General features: G+C 52.3%; 1 protein-coding gene across 1 annotated transcript; it reads right to left on the bottom strand.

Moving 5' to 3' along the window:
• Nucleotides 1-254: 254 nt before the first annotated feature.
• IGFBP5 (insulin like growth factor binding protein 5) lies at nt 255-16791 on the bottom strand. Its single transcript, XM_028112219.2, has 4 exons — nt 15609-16791; nt 1946-2175; nt 1615-1734; nt 255-386 (listed from the first exon to the last, which is right to left on the bottom strand). The coding sequence occupies exons 1-4, from the start codon at nt 15940-15942 to the stop codon at nt 255-257; spliced, it is 816 nt and encodes a 271-aa protein (XP_027968020.1). The 5' UTR covers nt 15943-16791.
• Nucleotides 16792-18513: the final 1722 nt, after the last annotated feature.

Genomic DNA, 18513 nt, shown 5'->3' with positions numbered 1-18513 from the left:
TCAACTTGCCTCAAAAAGAAAACCATTTTCAAGGGGGGGTCTCCTTAGCTGTTTGCATCTCCGCTGTTGCCGGTTTGAAAGTTGAGACCTTACTAGAGATTCCGAGGTCCTCAGTTTCCTCAAATAGATAGATATATGTATGTTTTTTCCCTTAAATGAGATGAAACGAGTGGCGTCCTGGGGTGGAGGGAGGTGCTGGCTGGAGTCGGGGTTGGGGGTGGGAGGGGGCGGGGGAAGGATGGGGAGGGGACGCGTCACTCAACGTTGCTGCTGTCGAAGGTGTGGCACTGAAAGTCCCCATCGACATACTCCATGCCCGGCAGCTTCATCCCGTACTTGTCCACGCACCAGCAGATGCCACGTTTGCGGCCACGGGAAGGCTTGCACTGCGGTGAGGAGAGTGATAGGCAGTGAGGAGGGATCCAAGGAAGTAGGGATGAGGGGATGCACAGGGAAGGAGAATCTTGGTGAGAAGACCCTGTTTTGGGTCCCCCTGGACCCTGCTCCTGCCTGGCCCCTGTTCTGGCCCTGCTCTTTGTCTGCCCCGCCCCAACTATCGGGGTTCTGGTATGCCCCCTGCACGGGGGATGGCCCCAGGGGGAAATACTCACTTAGACAGTCTGCCCGTGGCTAGCTCTTACAATCTCTTTTATGTCACCCATTCGGGGTCCTCCAACTTGGTATTCTCCATATAGCTACGCGATCTGGTGATGATGGTGAGGATGATGATGGTGATGATGATGATGATGCATCATTTCTACAGCTTTATCAGGTACCAGACACTACTTAACACTTCCTACAGAGTACGGACTGTTCTAAGTGCTTTACAAAGATTAATCCATAATCCCTCATAACTGCATGAGGACAACAGGTACAATTATCATTTTGCATGAGAGACTGGAGGCAGAGACATTACATAACTAGGTAAGGAGGACGCAGCTCATAAGTGGGAGAGCCAACAAATGACTCAAGGCCATCTGGCTCTTGACCCCCAACTTAGATGAAGGGTATCCTTATGGAGCATCAGGGTCACCTGGAAGGGAACTTGTTAGAAACGCAAAATTCTCAGAGTCCATCCCTGAAACTCTGGGGTGGGGCTCAGCAATCAGTGTTTTAACAAGCCTTCCAGGTGATTCTGATGCTTCCGGAACTGGGAGAACCACTGGCCTAAGGTAATGGGTACCACTCAAATAGGCTAAGTATTACTGGTCAATCTACAGTAGTGTTGCCCAAAGGGTAGCCTGGCTGTAAATGGGAGGTAGATTATTTCAGGTGGTACCTGCTGAAAATTTGTTTTGAAGTCATTATCTCTGTGCATATATTTATGTGTGTGTTTATCAGAAAATAGCGCATACAACATGTGAAATGACACGGTGATATAAAGTTTCCTTTTTAAATGAATTCACGTAAGTAAGGTGGATCACTAAAATGGAAGCAGAGTATAGTACAGGAGGGAATGGGGAAACTCCTGATTGTGGTACTTGCGTGGATATTGGAGGTTCAGGAAACACTATTGTTAATGATAGAAATTGTAAGCATTTAGAGGTAAAGGTTTTCTGGCAAGTGCCATTTTCAGGAGCCCTCTGAACTTGGGCACGGGGGACGGGGGCATACCTGCTTTCTCTTGTAGAATCCTTTGCGGTCACAGTTGGGCAGGTACACGGCACGAGGCACCATGCGCGGGCTGGCTTTGAGCTCCTGCAGGGAAGCCTCCATGTGTCTACGGCAGGGGCCCTGTGTGAGTACGGCAGGGGTGAGAGACACGGCAGGACCCGAGGGGAAAGCACCTCTATGTGCAGAATGCGTGGCCCAGGGCACTGGGGGCTGAGGGTCTATGGAGAATTTTGTTCCAGCTAGTCGCTCCCAAAGCTCTCTCCTCCTTTGTACCGGTCAGGCACTCTGGGTGTAGAAAGTGTGCAAAGTTTGCAAACTCCGTGAGACTTACCTGCTCAGATTCCTGTCTCATCTCAGGTGCAGAGATGACCCGGGGATGGGCAGTGTTCTCAGCGCCCCCCACGAACTTGGACTGGGTCAGCTTCTTTCTGCGGTCCTTCTTCACGGCCTCGGCCTTCAGCTCGGAGATGCGGGTATGCTTGGGCCGGAAGATCTTGGGTGAGTAGGTCTCCTCTGCCATCTCGGAGGTGGTTGGCTCCTCGTGCTCACGGGAGTCTCTCTCTGCAGGAGAAGCGGGCAGAGGGTCAGCGTCTGGGGCTGAGCCACAAGGGCAGAGCCTGAGGCTCGAGGGTGTCTGCCCTCCGGGAGCTTCGCTTCCCAGACTGGGGGAAAGCAGGGAAAGAAGGAAGACGTAGGAGCCAGCACTCGTACAAGTGCTGGAGAGTTGCTGGTATGACTGGAGTCCAGTGGAGCAAATCTAGGAAGACTTTGCGGAGTGGAATGGGGTTGAAAAGGTCAGGCTGATAAACGAGGGCCAGTATGACGGGGGGACAGGACATTCTGGGGGCAGGAAGGGGACAGTGGGAGGGGAGTGGCCTCTGGGGGTGCTCAGCCGCTGGTGAGGGGCTTGCTTGCTGTGGGGCTGGCTAGATAGCCGGGGCGATGGCTGGGGTGGGGCTGCCAAGAAGAGCACGAGCTAGAGACGCAGGCTGATGGAGGAAAATAGGTGACAGCCCAGCGTGGCCAGGAGAGGCCAAGTCTATCCCCAAGTGGGGTCTTCGTGCTTCCAGGACTGTTGGAGCTGAGATAGATTTTGACTTGGGAAACGGGGAGCAGGAGGGTCCTCAGGATCTAGACTAGCAGGGTGGTGGGGAGCATCATGGAGAGGAGGGGACCTGAGAGAGCCAGACACGTGGGGCCTGGAGGGGTGCAGTGTGGGTGGAGGGACCTGGAACCCCAAGGCCCTGCTCTGGCGCAAGGCTGGCTCTGTGCTCTGGGCCCTGGGAGGCTGGAAGAGCGCTCAGCTCCAGGCCAAGAGAGGCTGGCAGCTGGCTGGTGCTGGAGCAGTTATATATAGGAGAGACTTGGTGACAGTCTATACTTAGCTGACTTATGACCTTTAAAGAAGTAGGACTTGGTTCATTTATTGGTTGATCTGAAAATTCTACCCCCTGGCCTTTTCTCCATCCACAGACGTCCGGTACATTCTTATCTCTGGGCACCCTTCTCTGGGCCCCCCATTCTCCTCTCAGCTCCTTGACCCGCCGGCCTTGGCAGACCGAGCGGGGAGGGCTCCACTGCTCTTCCCAGGTGGGCAGGACGTGGCCAGGATGCCCGCAGTGAGGCCAGGTGCAAGGTGGGGTGGGCGGGGGCGGGGCAGCCTGTGTTCATTGCCTCTTTTCTTTTCAAATTTTAGAAAGAGAAGAAAAGGGCTCTGGAGTGACCCCGAATCGCCCAAATGAGATGAAGGAAAATCCTGTTCTCCACCCACTCCACTGTCACCGGGCTCTCCAGGAGCCACGATGACAAGGCCCTGGGATGGGGAATGAAGAGGAGGCGAGGGATCCAAGGAAGTGGGGATGAGGGGTTGCACAGGGAAGGAGGATCTTGGTGAGAAGACCCTGTTTTGTGTCCCCAGCGGCAGGAACCCTCTCTCTAGGGGAAGTTCCAGGTGTAGGGTAAGGGAGGCATTTGGGGACCTGGCCTAAGCCGGTCAGGATGGCAGGTGGCAGGAAACACCTGAGCACCTGTTTGTCTGTTGGCTTGGGATTTGTCAAACTTAATTGAACAGGTATCCAGTCTTTAAGGCCCTGGCAGGGAAGTTCCCCGCCCTGAAGAAGCCTCCACAGGTCTGCAGTGTTTTGGGTGGTTAGCTGATTTAGATATTTCTCCACAGAGAGGAGGGGAAGTAGTCACCGGAGAGGTTGATGATGCGGAGAGAACAAATGGCAGAGAAATGGGCAGGCTTTCTCTGACCAAAACTCAGTGCCAGGATCCATCCCCCACTTGTGGTCTTTCCCTCCCTCCTCCCACCTCGCCTTGACTCCAGGAAACCTACTGTGATTGTTAATCAGCGTGGCGAAGTGCCTGGTAGGTGGACGAGAGCCTTCAAGGGTTAGAGTAAAGCCGCTCTTCTTGGTTGTGGGACAAGCTAGCATGAGGTGGAGTGCAGGGAGGAGCAGAGCTGGCTTGGGGGACTCAGTACAAACTGAAAAGCTAGGGCTCTGTGATCTAGCACGTAGGCCCAAACCCAAGGCTCAGGCTCTGGGGAAAGGTGCGTGGAGAGGAAATCCAACTGTGGCATGGAAGGGCTGCCGAGCCCATCTTGCTGAGTGATCTGAGATGCTTCACTCAACCTCTCTGAGCATCACCAAGCACTCTGACTCTGAAAAAGTGGTTGACCACTGGTAGAAGAGAGGGCAAGAGATGGTTGCCATTGGAAGGTGGGGGGCATTCTGGTGGTGCGTGGTCACGCCCCTTCCCTAATTAAGATTGTAAGCAGATGAAGTGAAGGGGGGGTGGGAAGCCCAGGGGCTGACGAGCACCTGTGAGAGAGCTGAGCGGCTCCCCTAGAGGAGCTGGAGGGCCAGCAAATTGTCCTCAGGGGCACCTGTGCGGCTGGGCTCCAGGAGTCCCCTCTTCCATGGGGGAGACCCCAGGAAGCTGCATACTCCCAGTAGCAGGCTGTACCAGCTCCTGGAATCCTTCCAATAGACCGTCGGGTCCATCTCCCTGTGTCCAAGCAGGAATAGTCCATGAACGTATCTCAGGGTGCTCTTTCTAGTTCTTAAAGACATCTGGAATGGGGGCGCTACCCCTCCTTCTCTGGTCAGAGGGTGTCATCCACCAGATGTGGCGTCACCTCTCACGGGGCTTCTCTCTCTGGCCTCCGGGGACATGGATGGAGGCATGCTGGCTCACAGCTCTCCACATACTGACAGCTCTTCTCAAGACCCTCCATCTTTTAGGACCTTTTCTAAGAAATGCTGTGGGCTGCCCTTAACCTTGACTCACTCTTCCTGGGAGGAGGATGGGGCTCTTAACAGTGGTTCAGTAAACTTGGCAGCAAATTTTCTTTGATCTTATTCTTTTCTCTCAAAGTGTTTAAGTATGGCCTTGGGGCTAAGCGCATGTTGATGCTGGAAAATGATGTAGATTCTTGTATGTTCCTTAAGGAACTCAAAGCACTTCTGCAAACCCTCTCTCCTTCCCCACCCTCACAGAGGTGGGGTTCCTGAGGGCATACCTTCCCCAGTTCACAGGCTTCTTGGCTGCTTCCGAAGGGCAGGCTTAAAGTTTTGATGTACCTCCTGGCTTTTGGTGCCACTTGACCCCATGGGACCTATTATGTAGGCGGCAGGAAAGAGGAGTATCGAGGATACTCATCAGGGTCTTGTGGTCCCCTGCAGGCTCCAGAGACAGTGGAAACGTAGCACAAAGCCAGTGCAGAACTACGACGACTAAATGGCTGGAAAGTTAAGACCAGAGTTGGAATGCCAGAGCCAGCGAGGCCTACTCCGCTGCTTCCTGGCCAAGTCATAAATAGGCTTTCAATTTGGGCAGTGTTTACATTTTAGATAAGAGAAGCAGGTGCATGTGGACAGGCGGCTCCTGTGCTCTTTCATCGAGAGAAAATGGACCAAGGTTGCAGAGGGGATTTAGGTGGGATGAAAAGGGAGGACTTCCTGGTGAAGTTGCCCTGCACACAGCAAAGGAACTTCAAAGTGCAGGAGGTTCTGGAAGCCGTCGCACAAACAGGTCAATACCTCCCATGGCCAGTAGGTGGTGGACTAGACTGATGGCCATGCAACATGTCCCCAGTGCTTATTCTAGGGACTGTAGGCAATTTTAAGATCTGGGACTTACGTGATGCCCTCCCAGACTTCTCCGACAGCTACCCAAATCCTCTCCTGTGTGTCTGCAGCATGCATTTCAAGAGTCAGGGGGATGGACAGGTGACGACTGGAAAAAACCCACATACAGGGAGGGTGAAGGCAGGTGTGAGAGCCGGAGGCTTATGGGGGGGGCGGGGACAAGGCAGACCTGTGCCTTAGCCCCCTGCCGCTTCTCTAATCTGCAGCTGAAAAGTGATCTGGGGTAGAAGAGAGACCTGTCTGGGCCTCCCTTCCCATCTCTAGATGTCATTTTGAAAGGATTCGGCAGCAGATGGAAAATGTGGAATGCTCAGTATTGTTCCTTCCTCCAAGGGCCCGTGAGTTCCGCGATCTCATCCAAAGACCAAGGAAGTGAGGGCTACCACAATGTCCTGATGGTCGCCTTTCGGGTGGGTTCTGAGTCTGGTCCGCCTTCCGAGCCGCTCTCTGATGGCCCCTGCCCCTGCCACGTCGGGGTGGCTAACTCAGTTCCTCCTTCATTCATAAGGCACTCCCGGGTCACGCTGCTGCACCAACCTCCACGGAGGCACACACAGGTACACATGAACACCTGCTTGAGGACTATGCCATTTTCCTGTCCCAGCAAACACAGAGGGTGTCTGGCTGTAGGCCCAGCTGCTATGGACCCGGAGGCGTCCTAGGGTGGGCAGCGCCGCTCACAGCAGAGCGTACAATGCATGCCTCCCACCCAAGGGCCACCATGCTGTCCACACGCACCCTCTGGCTGTCGCTGCTTTCTTGCGGGCGTGCCTTATGGCGCGCTGGTAGGCGCAGGCACATGCTTTTAAGAAGCCTTCTGATTCCATCCTGCTCCCCAGCCCAGTGATGGAGGTGTTGGGGACCTGTTGCCCCCTGCCATCTAACCCTCCATCCTGGGGCTCTTAGTCATGTCCTGGCACCATTAACACCCTGGTCCCGGGCTGGTGGTAGTTTCCCACTCTACCTTAACCTCATCATCGAACTTCAGAGAACTAAGGGTGGCCCAGATATTGCGACGTTGCTTACGGAAATTGAAGAAACAGAGGCGTACTCGGAATTCACAGCTCAGGAAGAATGTTGGGCTTTGCCAGGCCACCTGGACCTGGGGAGAGGAAAGTCTCTTTTTCTAGCCAGGAGACAAGATGGGTTTGCCCAGAATCTCTCTACAAGGAATGAAAAGGGGAGCTGGGTTTCCTCCGGCTCTCATTCTTACTCCTTCAGTGGAATTTAAACAGTAAACTTCCTAAGGGCAGAGCTTTGTCATTTATCTTTTTCTCTCCATTGTATGGTATTCAGTATATAATCTTTAAATGGAGAGATGCACAGATTTCCTCGAGAGATAAAGAGAAGTGGGTCTAGAAGTGCATCTGTAACATAAACTCAGGCACATCACAGTTACATGGATGCCTTGAGAGGACACCTCACTCATGCCCCTGCCTGTAAGCCTGTGGCTGCTGCAGAGGGAGCCGGGAACCAGAGGAACGGGTCTCAGGGGTACGCCAACAAGTGGAGCTCCCCTGGGTTTATAGGGCTTCTTTGATCTAAGGTCGTGCTATCCATTACAGTACTCACTAGCCACATGTGGCCACTTAAATGAATAAATATGAAATCAAATTACAAATTTAGCTCCTCAGTTGCTCTATGCACTTTTCAAGGACCCATAGCCACAGTGGTGAGCGGCTGCTGAGTTGGACAGCGCAGATAGAGAGCATTTTCATCCCTGCAGAAAGCCCTGCTGGACAGCTGGTCTGAGGGCTCTAATCCACGCCAGGCTGTGGCTAGATGCTTTGCGCCCCCTCCCCACCCTGCCCTGCTTCCCCGCCAACCTGCATCCTTCTGCTTTTTGCTAGGACATGTAGCTTACGGGGAAATGATGGATCGGCTGCTCACTCTTTAAATTGTGAGACGTGTTCCGGTCTCCTGAAGTCTGACCGTTTCCCAGCTGTGGATGCCAAATGAATCAATGACATGGTGTGTGCATGCCTTTGCATAAAGAGAATGGGCACAGGGTGGTAGGGAGGGGCTGCTGAGCCTTCCAGGGGAACTGCCGTGTGCCTCCTCCTAGCCATTCCATCCCTGGCCAGTGTCTGCCTTTCCCCAGTCTCTCTTGGAAGACACTGTTTTCTTTTCCTCTGTGGTCAGTAACAGATATGCATGTTCTGGGCTCTTTTTAACACGAATTATGGGATGAGAAGGAAAGGGGCCCTGTCTTTTTAAGAGGAAAACAAACCCCAAAAACTGTGATCCTAAGGATCAGTTGCAAGAAGACACTGGAGGGGAAGTTTGACTTGGGGTGAATGGCAGAGGCGGGGAGCAGGTGCAGAGCCTCAGTGACTGGACAATGAGGACAACAGGCTTACCCTGCTGAGCTCCTTTCCAGCCCCCATCCCGTTTCAGGCCAGGAAAACTAATGTACTCAGGTGCTCTAAACCAACAGCGAAGTTGGCCAACGTAGGTATGTAACATCTCTATCCTAAGCAGAGAAATAGAGACACCATATAGCATGGTGGGTAAACAGTCAGAATAAGAGACTACCAGCAAGTCGGATTGCCAACCCCAGGTGAGAGGAACCAGTGCCCACCTAGAGAGCTCCCTCCAGAAGTATCTCCCTATCTAATGGCATTCCTTCATGCTGCATTAAGGCACTAGGTTTCCTTCCAAAAGATGGAGAGAGAAAAGGTGACCCACTGCCCTTGATGGCATAGATAGGGCTGCTGTCAAGTTGGTGACATTCCCCCAGATCGAAAGGCTGGGGTCTTGCTCACACATCTCCCACTGTCCTAGGAACAGAGGTAAAGAAAGGATCCCCCTCATTTTTCTCCCCTAGGGCCAAAGGAGGATTGAGGGCTGCGACTCCGGTACACATTTCTTGATCTCTGGGAGGCAGCTGGTGATACATTTACACATGAGAAATACACACGTACGTACCGACTCCCAAGATGAGTATCTCTGGCTGGGTTTCTCTAGAGCTGGGGAAGATAGAGCATGCTCGGTAGAAACGTCTCTATCTGTTCCTCACATATACCCCAAACCAGAAGGGAATGGAGGGGCTAGGTGGAAAGCAGCCTCTGAATGGAGAAGGGAGAGAGGGAGAGGAAGCACTTGGCCCTTTGTCGGAACTGGCTACGTTTCCAACTCATGACTCATCGCGGTCCATTCAGAACACTACAATTAGGCAGCCACCTTCCCTGAGAATAGTCCAGGATGACCAGAAGGAGGTGTCAGGGAGCAGGCAGCCAGAACTCTCCAAAGTCCCCCTAAGAAAAGAGAGTTGCTGGGGGTCAAACATGTCTTGTGGTGTCTGGCAATCCAGATTCAGACTCTTCCTTTTGGACTCTTCAGGGCAGGAGGAGAGAGCAGACATTACTTCCTTTCTCAGGTGTAGGGGGTGCTTGCTGGTGGCGTCTAGTGCTTTCCAGTTGGGTGGCTACTAGCCACATGTGGCCATTCAAGCTTGAAATGTGGCTAGTGGGGCTGAATTTAAAAATTTATTTCATTTAGGGGCCCCTGAGTGGCTCAGGCGGTTAAGCATCTGACTCTTGATTTCGGCTCAGGTCATGATCTCAGGGTTCTGGGATCGAGCCCCGCGTCGGGCTCATGCTGGGTGTGGATCCTGCTTAAGATTCTCTCTCTCCTTCTCACTCTGCCCCCAACTCTAAAAAAAATTATTCCATTGAAATTAATTTAAATTTAAAAACTAATACTCAGTGTGGTCATTGGAAACTTTTTGGGTGTGTTTGGAACGACTCAGGTGTATGAATCTAGTTTTTCAACTGTAAATTGTATGAAACTTAAATATACAGATCAAGTATTTTTAATGAAAATTTAGTGTCCAAACTGAGATGTACTGTAAATGCAAACTATACCTCAGATTTCAAAGACTTCATATGAAAGAAAGAACGTAAAATATCTCATTGTAACTGCTTGAGTGTATGTAGAAATGATAATATCTTGGATATATTGAATTAAAATAATATGGTTAAAATGAATTTCACCTGTTTCTTTTTGCCTTTTTAAAAAATGTGGTGACTAAAAAATTTGAAATTATATGTGTGGCTTGTTTTGGATTTCCGCTGGCCAGTGCTGTTCTAAAGGGTCTGGGATGAGAGTCCTCTTCAGTGGGGTGACAAAGAGAAGGTGGAGGATACTCAGTTCAGGTGTGATGGTACAATCTGAATGCTTCAGGATAACTAGAGCCCACCTAAATCATCTGTGTGAACCAGCAAAGGTCAAAGGACGCCAGGTTCTGAGTACAAATTTGGTCTGCACCTTGCCTCAGGATTTGGCAAGGGAAGGCCCGTGTCTGATGGTTGAGGTGGAGGGATGAAAAATGAGGAAACTAACCTCTTTATATTAAAACTCCCCCAGGGTGCACCTGGCAGGTATAACCTATTGGGAGGAGGGCCTTAACTGATCTGCCTCCCTCTTAAGAATCCCCCAAGCGAGGAGCAGCCCCAGCTGCAGGATGTAGTAGCATATGGCTCTTGGCTCTCCGCAACTCCTCGAATCCATCTGAGGACCCCAGCTGTAATCAGGAGGACTGTCTCTGTTCTCCTTTGGAAAGATGGCTGACATACCTGCCTATGTTCCCAAACCCGGTGACTTTCTTGCTCTCTTCCTTATCAACTCTTGGGGCCTGGGGGCCTGTGGTTTCCTCTCCCCGCTCCTACCCTGTTCCCCCTCCCCCCACCCCAGAGCTCAGGTCTCCTCATCCTGCTTGCCTGACTCCATGAAAGGCCTGTGCTGGTGGAGGCTGGCGGAAGCTGGCTACTTCTGGGCCATGTTCTCCTTCTACACGGTGGGCCAGAGGGCCTGCCTGCCTTCCCACATCGGCAGAGCTCCCTGCAGTTCAGGGAAGGAGGTTTAGTACATGGACCCGAAGCCTGGGCTCAGCACCGTCCCTGTCCACCCTCCTTGTCCCCATCCCTCACTAAACCACTAGCCTAAGCCAGTCTTGCTTCCAAGACCGTGTAGGAAAAGGGATGCAACAGAGTGTGATTGAAAACAAAAAGGGTGTTGCATTCTCCACTTTGGGGCCAAGTTACTTCTTCCCTTAAAAGACAGCACTCCCAAGTTCTGAGCCCCCAGTTCATCTTCACAAACCCCACTATGGGAAGACAGCCTTGGGCCATATTTGCTGAAGGCTTCCTGGCAAGTTAGGCTGGGCCCCGGCGACAGCCCTAGTGACTAGTGAAGAAAGGCCGGGATGGGGCATGGGTGTGGAATCAAGAGGACGGTAAGACTGAGTTCTAGCCCTGACTCTGCTTGCTAATCCTGCACCTAATTTTGGACAAGTAACTCTGCACTCTCCGCCTCAGTGTTCTCATCTGTAAAACGGTCGCTTTGAGTGCTACGATCTGTGGGTTCTTTCCAGTATTAACACTCTTTGGCTAATACCTAGACCATTCCTGGGGAGACACTAGGACTGAGCTGAGCCAAGTGGCCAGGTAGGAAAAGCCACTTTGTCTCTCATAGAGGTTTTCAGTAGCTCCTCTGGATTTATGTGGGGGGGGGGGAGGCATCATAATAGAAATCGTGGAAAAAAATGGAACTGGAAACAAAAGTAGGAGATCCTCTGGACATGGGGCAGTGGGAAGCAGAAGCTTAGAACGGGCTTCCTTGTTTATTTCTTTATTTATTTTTGCAAATATGTAATAAATCCCATTGTTTTGGAAAACATATCCAGATTGCCATTTAAGGATGCTCTCTGGGGATTGCAACTTTTGGACCAACATAGTAAAAATGCAAAACAAAAACTCAAACAAAACCCCTCCACATTGCCTCCTCATCTCTCACCACATCCCTTCTCCCGCCCTCTTCACTTCTGCTCCCTATTGGTCCCTCACTGGTACCTGGTCTGTTTATGGAGTTCTTCCAGTTTCTGGATGCAGTGGGCTCAGAGTATGTGGATCCCTCCTCCAGAGTTCTATGTTCTACGCATTAAATAACCCAAAGTTTCAAAGGCATTGCTCAAGTACAAGGTAAAAAATACAGACAAAAATCACCTTCCTTTCCTGCTAGCCCCCTCCCCCCATCCCTTAAGGGTACCAGGGCTTCTGTTGGGATTCCTGCTCCCATACCCTTTGCTGTAACCCTCATGGTGACCTCTGCCTCATAGGTCAGCCGGATCCTCCCTCTGCAGCTGCAAACCCACCTGCCCTTCAGATCCAACCCAAGCCCCCACACTAACTGGCAGCAGCTCTGGCCTAAAACTCGAGCCCTCAGGGAATGCCCTGGAGCTAGGGGATGGAGAAGGAGTGGGGGAGTGGGAGGGAGGGAGAAGAAAAGAGAAATATGGAAAGAAAATGAGTTCTCACTGTGGCCAACTGTCCTTGCCCTTCCAGTCTGAGCTGACACAAGAGAAAGAGGGGGCAGGAGGCAAGAAAAGTCAAGTTAAAAGCACCTTCTCGGTCTCTCATCTTCCCTGCTCCCACTTTGGTTGGCTCAGCACAGCCAGCCTCTCAAAGACTTATTTCAAAGGGAGGGGGTGCGGGTGGGAAAGGAATCTGGCTCCTTTGGTTTTCCATGAGCTTGTTCAACCCAGACACAAATTTGGCCAATAAACCTAACTCTGGAACTTGACTTCAACATGGCATTTGGACCAGGCTTGGAGTGGATGACAGGGTGATGGACGCCAAACCCCTCAAAGAAGCAAAGGCCGAATTCATTTTTATTTAGGTAATATTTTTTCGTTCCCAGAGTGTACTTTCTGTCCTCTCTCTCTTATTTCTCAATGACAGAACTGAAACTCAGAACCCATTTCTCCCTGTATCCCAAGCTTAACGTCTCACGGGCTCAGGAGAGATCTCCCAGAACCGGGCAAGTAGTATTTCGCCCTCCTGCCCAGCAAGCCACAAGGGTCCTTCTGCAAACAATGCCCAAGCAAAGCCCGGTGCTTCCTTGACTGGACCCAGCTCACCCATATTTACTGAGCTTGGCTCAATAAATAACTCCAGTCTCCAGCCTCCCTCCAGCCTCACACACACTGCCCTGTTTCTATATCTATCTTTGCCCCAGAACTGGCCAAAATAAAATGCAGGGCTCGGCGCGCTCCCAGCACCCAGTTAGCGGGCGGACTCGCTCTCCGGTTGCTCAGCAACGCGCCCAGCAAAACACCAGTCTCCGCCCGCCGGTCCTCAGCTCTTCCTCCCAGCAGCTTTGGCTGCCTGCCACCTCGCTCTCTTCGGCTCCCCGTTTCGGATTCTGGAAATGCACTTTTTCTTTTGGTTAAAAAAAGATACGTATCTATATATCTTTCTTTATATACGCATATATCTTTTGACTTATGTGTGCGTATATATATGCATATATCATCCCTATCCGTATCTATTATCTGTATGGCAACCGCAGGAGAGAGAGGCAAATCCAACTTCTCACTGCTGAACTTTGGTAGGGGGACATGGTGGTGGGTTGTTGGGGAGCAGGATTTTTGGTCAAGAGAGCCGACACTCTCCTCCCTCTCTCTGTTCATTTCCCTCTCTTTATGAACCCATCTCCAACTTTTTGGGGACCTACTCAACGGTTTTCGAGTTGAAGGACTGGAGCCCGGAGCGCCCACTACCATACTATCTTCCGGGAGGAAGGGGTCAGCTCTTGCAGCCATCCTGCAACCATGGTCGGTCAGGCACCTGCCAAAGGCGGGGTGGAGTCGCCAAGAAAGTGTGGGGTGGGGCGGGGAGGCAACTACGTGTTCGCCAGGAGGCACCTTGAAGGTGGGGGTTGAGGAATGGGCAGCAGAAGTCTAAAGGGCATCTTGCTCGGGAGAAAAGCCGGTGTGTGTGTGTGTGTGTGTGTGTGTGTGCGCGCGCGTTACGTTGAACTGGAAAGTTGGATGATGAGCCAATTTGCTCTTCCAAGCAATTGCGCGTGCGCGCGCCCTGCGCGCACACCCTCCCCACCAACCACATCACACCAACCTCACAGTTGGGCGAATAAAAGCCGGTCCAGAAAGCGGCTGAGTGATACCTTGCATACTTTCGATGTGACCGGATTATTACCCAGAGCGCTCTCTTCCAAGCCAGGAAATCGATTCATACCTTTTCTCCACTCCTCCCCCCCCCCGCCCCCCTCCGCCCTGCTAAGCTTTTCCAAATCCACATCCCCCAAGATGAGGGCGGCCAGGACCGCCTTTGAAAAGTGGCTCTTAATAAAAATAACTCCACAAACCGGCCTCCAGGGCCTCCGGGGCCTGCGCGTTGCACTCCGTTCCTTTTTTGCAGGCTGTAATCCGGAGGACCACTGCCTCTCTCAAAGTGGGGGGCGGCCGAAGGCGACAGGCAAACCCTGCAAGGTTTGCGGGGATCCAGGTTGGACCCAGGAAAGTTTTGCCGCTTCTCAAGCGCTGACGCACTCGTATCCTACGTGATAGTGTGTAGTTTGTAGTTACGAAAACTCATATTGGGGCGCCCTAATGGACGGGGTAGGAGGGAAAAAGACATTGCCTCATGAAAAACGACACTGAAAAAACGTTATTTAGCTAAGTCTTAACCCCTTTAGGAGAGGATTAATAAAAGGTTGACGTTTCAGAGCCCAGATTTTTGTGTACAGCTCATTAGACTTAAAAAAAAAGATCAGGTAAGTCTAAAAAGTAACACATTCTAAGGAACGCGGGCAGAACTGTTCTGATCAGAACAAGGAGCTCTATCAACCTTTTAAACCTTAGACTCGAGAAGCAGAGAATTTGGGGGCGGGGCCACCCGGGGGCGGGGCTACTTGGAGGCGGTGGGGAGGCTCCCGGAGCGCGGCTTTTCGGTCTCCGCCTAGTTGATTTTGCATTCTGTGTTTCCTGGGCCCCTCTTGCATTTACACCACACCCACTTGTGATCCGGTTTGAAAGATTGAGGTGGTGGTGGTGGTGGTGCGGAGATTAGCACTGGCGGGGAAGTTGTGATGTCTGAGTTCTACATCCCTTCTTGCCCCTATATCCACCTTTCCTCCTAGGTAAAGTCTGAACTGGGGCGGGGGGGAAAAGGAATTAGATTCAGGGACGAACACTCAACAGGGGAACAGAAACCCTTCTTTCCCATTTCTCCCCGCTCCCCCTCGCCGCCCCCCCCCGCCCCGCGCCTCCCCACCGCCGCCGAGCGTGCTAAAGTAATTTTTCCCTTCCTGGAAGGAAAAAAGGTATTTTGCATTTTAATGTTTTACCCTGTGCCGCAAACAATCACACCGAGTCAAGAGCAATGGGTGTGCACGTGGGAGGGGCATCAAAACCCCCACCCTAAAGGCGTTAGCTTTCAAGCGTTGGTGCGTGTGTGTGCGCGCGAGTGCGTGTAGGGATAGAAGGAAAGACTCGCCAGGACCGACTGGTGGGGGGCAGGGGCAGGGGCTGGGAGGGACAAAGGTGAAATTACCACAGAAGACCGGTAACGCCTCTCTTTCCAGGTCCCTAGTTAAAGCAGTATTTTAACAAAGAGATTTTTTTTTTTTCAAGTTCAGAAAAAAACCGTATTGGGTGGGTGGAGGAGGGAGTTGATAATGTAACATGCGCCTTCTCAGACTGGGAACTGAGTACCTGGGGCTTTGGACCTGGAGACCGAAAGCAGCTCAGAGTCAGTATGCAGACGGAGGGGGAGGAGGAGGGGGAGGGTAGGGAAGGGTGGGGGTAGGGGCGAGGAGAAGGAGCGAAAGCCGCGAGAGGGAGAGGCTCGGCTAAGAAAGCAGCCCCGGGGTAGCTGGATCCGCCCGGCTCCAATTCCGAAGTGCAAGGACCCTCCCCGCCCTCCTCCCGGGCTACACCCCGGCTCCAAGCCACTTGCTGGGCCAAGCGCGCGGGGCCAGCCTGTCCCGTGTCCCCCGACCGTGCGCCGTGTAACTGACTGGCACACTGAGCGCGCTCACCGATCTTGGCTTGCTCGCGGTAGCTCTTTTCGTTGAGGCAAACCCCGCGGCCGTGCAGCAGGGCGTGCAGCGGCTTCTCCTCGTCCTGCCGGGGGAGGCAGCGAAGCCCCTGGGCGCAGCGCTCAGTGTAGACGCCGCACGACTGCCCCTCGGCCAGGGCGCAAGTCATGCAGCAACCGCAGCCCGGCTCTTTCACCAGCTCGCAGCCCAGGGGGCTGGGGGGGCACATGGAGAGGGCTTTCTCGTCGCAGGGCTCGCAGTGCACGAAGGAGCCCAGGCCCTGGGCCGGCCCCGCACAGGAGGCCAGCAGCAGGAGGACCGCGGTGAGCACCATCTTCTCCGAGTCTTCCCCTTTACCTTGGGGCGGGGCACAAGAGCGAGCGTGTAGGGAGAAAGGGACCAAGAGGGCGCCCGGAGAAATTAAAAAAAATTTTTTCCTGGCAGGTAGAGCAGGTGCCCTCCCCCAGACAATTGCAAAACGTAGGGAGAGATGGAGGGCTGAGGTGCCTGCAAGCAAGTCCCAATTGCAAGGATTAAAGGACTTGCAACAGGTTGGGGGGGAAAGAGCAGCGCCAGGTGCACGCGGAGGGAGTGGAAGCCGGAGAAACAACCCCCCCGGCCAGACCTGCTCAGAATTACAGGGAGGAAAAAGACAAAAATTGTTCACCCCGAAGCAACCACCGGAATAATGAGCTCGGAGGCTGTGGAGGAGAAGGGGGTGGGGGTGGGGGGAGAAAAAGAACGGGTCTGTCTGCAAAAATTTTGTTTAAGATCTAAAATGCACCCTGCTCCTTTCTAACCTTCAGCTGCCTGCAGCGCGCGGCTGCCGAGGAACAGGTAAGAGGCGGCGGCGGTGGCCGCGAGAGTGGGGGAAAACGTTGAAATCAAGAAGTTAAAAAAAAAAGCCCCCAAATCCCAAACCCTAACACCTCTTTGCTCCCACTCTGCCAGCACCTCTTCGAAATCCGCAGGTTCTGCGTGAAGCTCGAAGAAGGGTGCAAACGGAAGAGGGGGTAATTCAAAGAAGCAAGAAAAGAGAAAAAAAACCCCACACCGATTTGCCCCTCTTTCCTAGCTCTTTTCCCCCCGGCAGAAGTTTCCAAAGAGACTACGGGCTCCGGTGGAGCAGGCGCTTTTAAATAGACGGCCCCTGGCCGCCAGCCAGTTTGTAGCTGCTATTTGAGCTCCCCAACACCCAACCCAGGCGAGGATGCCAAGGAGCTTTGCAGTACAAACTCACACGGGGTGGGGGTGGGGAGAGGCCTTCTAGACGCACGGGGGCTCCCCTGCGCTCCCGGAACAGTGCCCCCCTCCCCCCGGAATGTAAGAAAGGGGCTTGGGGGACAGGGCTGGGATGCCTACAAGGCGGGGGGGTCGGTGGGGGGCGCGAGTGGAAGGGAGAATTCGAGGAGCTGGTGGACACAATGAAGAGTAACGCGGTCTCCCCCTCCCTCCCACCCCTTAACTAGCCAAGGCCCAGGCTGCAGGGAGAAGCATTTTCTTACTAGCCAAGTGGATATATACAGTACCCAAACAATTCTTCCTAAGCTTTGGGAAATGGCTGTCTGCTAGTGTCTAAGTTACTATGTGAGGGTGTGTGTGTGTGTGTGTGTGTGTGTGTGTGTACGCACACATGCCTGCACGCTTACTCAAGCTTGTGGGTATCTGTGTTGTGTGTACTTGTGGGAAGGGATATTCATTCAACAGCACTGTAGGGAGCAGTGACTTACAGAGACTAGCGCTTTCCAGAAGATGCTAAGTCTGAAAATCTTGCCTGGTGACCTAATGTGTCCTGGTGTGGAGTTTTGGGATGGAAGGAAGGCAGATTGGAGCGATATGTTCCCTTCATATTCTTGTACTGGAGCATTTCTATTGGATAGGGCCACATCTCTGGAGGGAATGGATGACAGACCAGAGGAGCACCTTGTTCTAAGGTGGACTGGCATGCACAGGTACATCTCAGGACTGAGAGCTGACAGGGCCAGAGGACTTGCTCTGAAGAGATCCTGACCAGGGACATTATTATTCTTTTCGAAACCTCAGGCAACCTCTTCAAACACTATAGGATCCCTTCTTTCCTTAGTAGAATGAAAGAAAGCTAAAGTCTTAAAGGAAGGAAGGTGGTGATTTCCCTTTGTCTCTGAAATCCACATGGCTAGGCTGTGGACTTCACAGGCAGATCAGAGAGAAATGACTCCTCCTTGCCCGCCCCATTTGGGACGACCTGGGGTGGGATTCACCCCTTTTACATTTCCTTCGTCTCTTTAGAAGTGCTCTCCCTTTCCTTTGGAAAAAAAGGGGCTGCATTTCATGAAGTTTGCCACTAGACTGCACCCTTATCTATGATAAGAATTCTTTCTGTAGGACTGCTTTTAAGAAAATATTTCTCTTGCTGGTTTGGTTCAGGAGCATCTCACTGTATGCTGTTAACATTCCCAGATCCTGATCTTTCTACTTGCTTATCTGTTTGCTGAAAGGCACATTTTAAAAGGAGGCTAAAGCTTAAAGTTGTGCTTTTGTTTGTATTGCCAGAGGGGTTTTAGGTGTTGGCTGGGAGAGGGAAGAGGAGTTGTGCTTAGTGATTAGAAACAAAAAACACCCCCCCCAAAAAAAACCCCAAACTGCAAGACCTGTTTGCGTGGCTTTTCCCCTCCATCTGGGGGCTTGGAAAGGTAGGGGGAGAATGAGCACTCAAAAAATTTGGTTGAAATATTTCAGGAACCAGGGAAATCCTGTTATTTTCCCTTTTGTGTCAAGTTCAGACTAGAAGAGTGGCCCAACAGTGTGCGGTGTGTGTTCTGACCCTTGCTCCTATTTCTGCACCAACTCAGCAGCAAAGCTGACTCCAAGCACGCTGGTAGCGTTTAAGATGAATAGGGAAATTGTGGTGCTCCTTCCAGAGAAA

Source organism: Eumetopias jubatus, unplaced genomic scaffold (genome assembly GCF_037043125.1).
Source record: "Eumetopias jubatus isolate StellerSeaLion01/CBP00866 unplaced genomic scaffold, mEumJub1_p1.0 scaffold_3, whole genome shotgun sequence".
Taxonomy (NCBI): domain Eukaryota; kingdom Metazoa; phylum Chordata; class Mammalia; order Carnivora; family Otariidae; genus Eumetopias; species Eumetopias jubatus.
The sequence above is the reverse complement of the archived record's forward strand: the minus strand, read 5'-3'. Positions and strand labels throughout refer to the sequence as shown.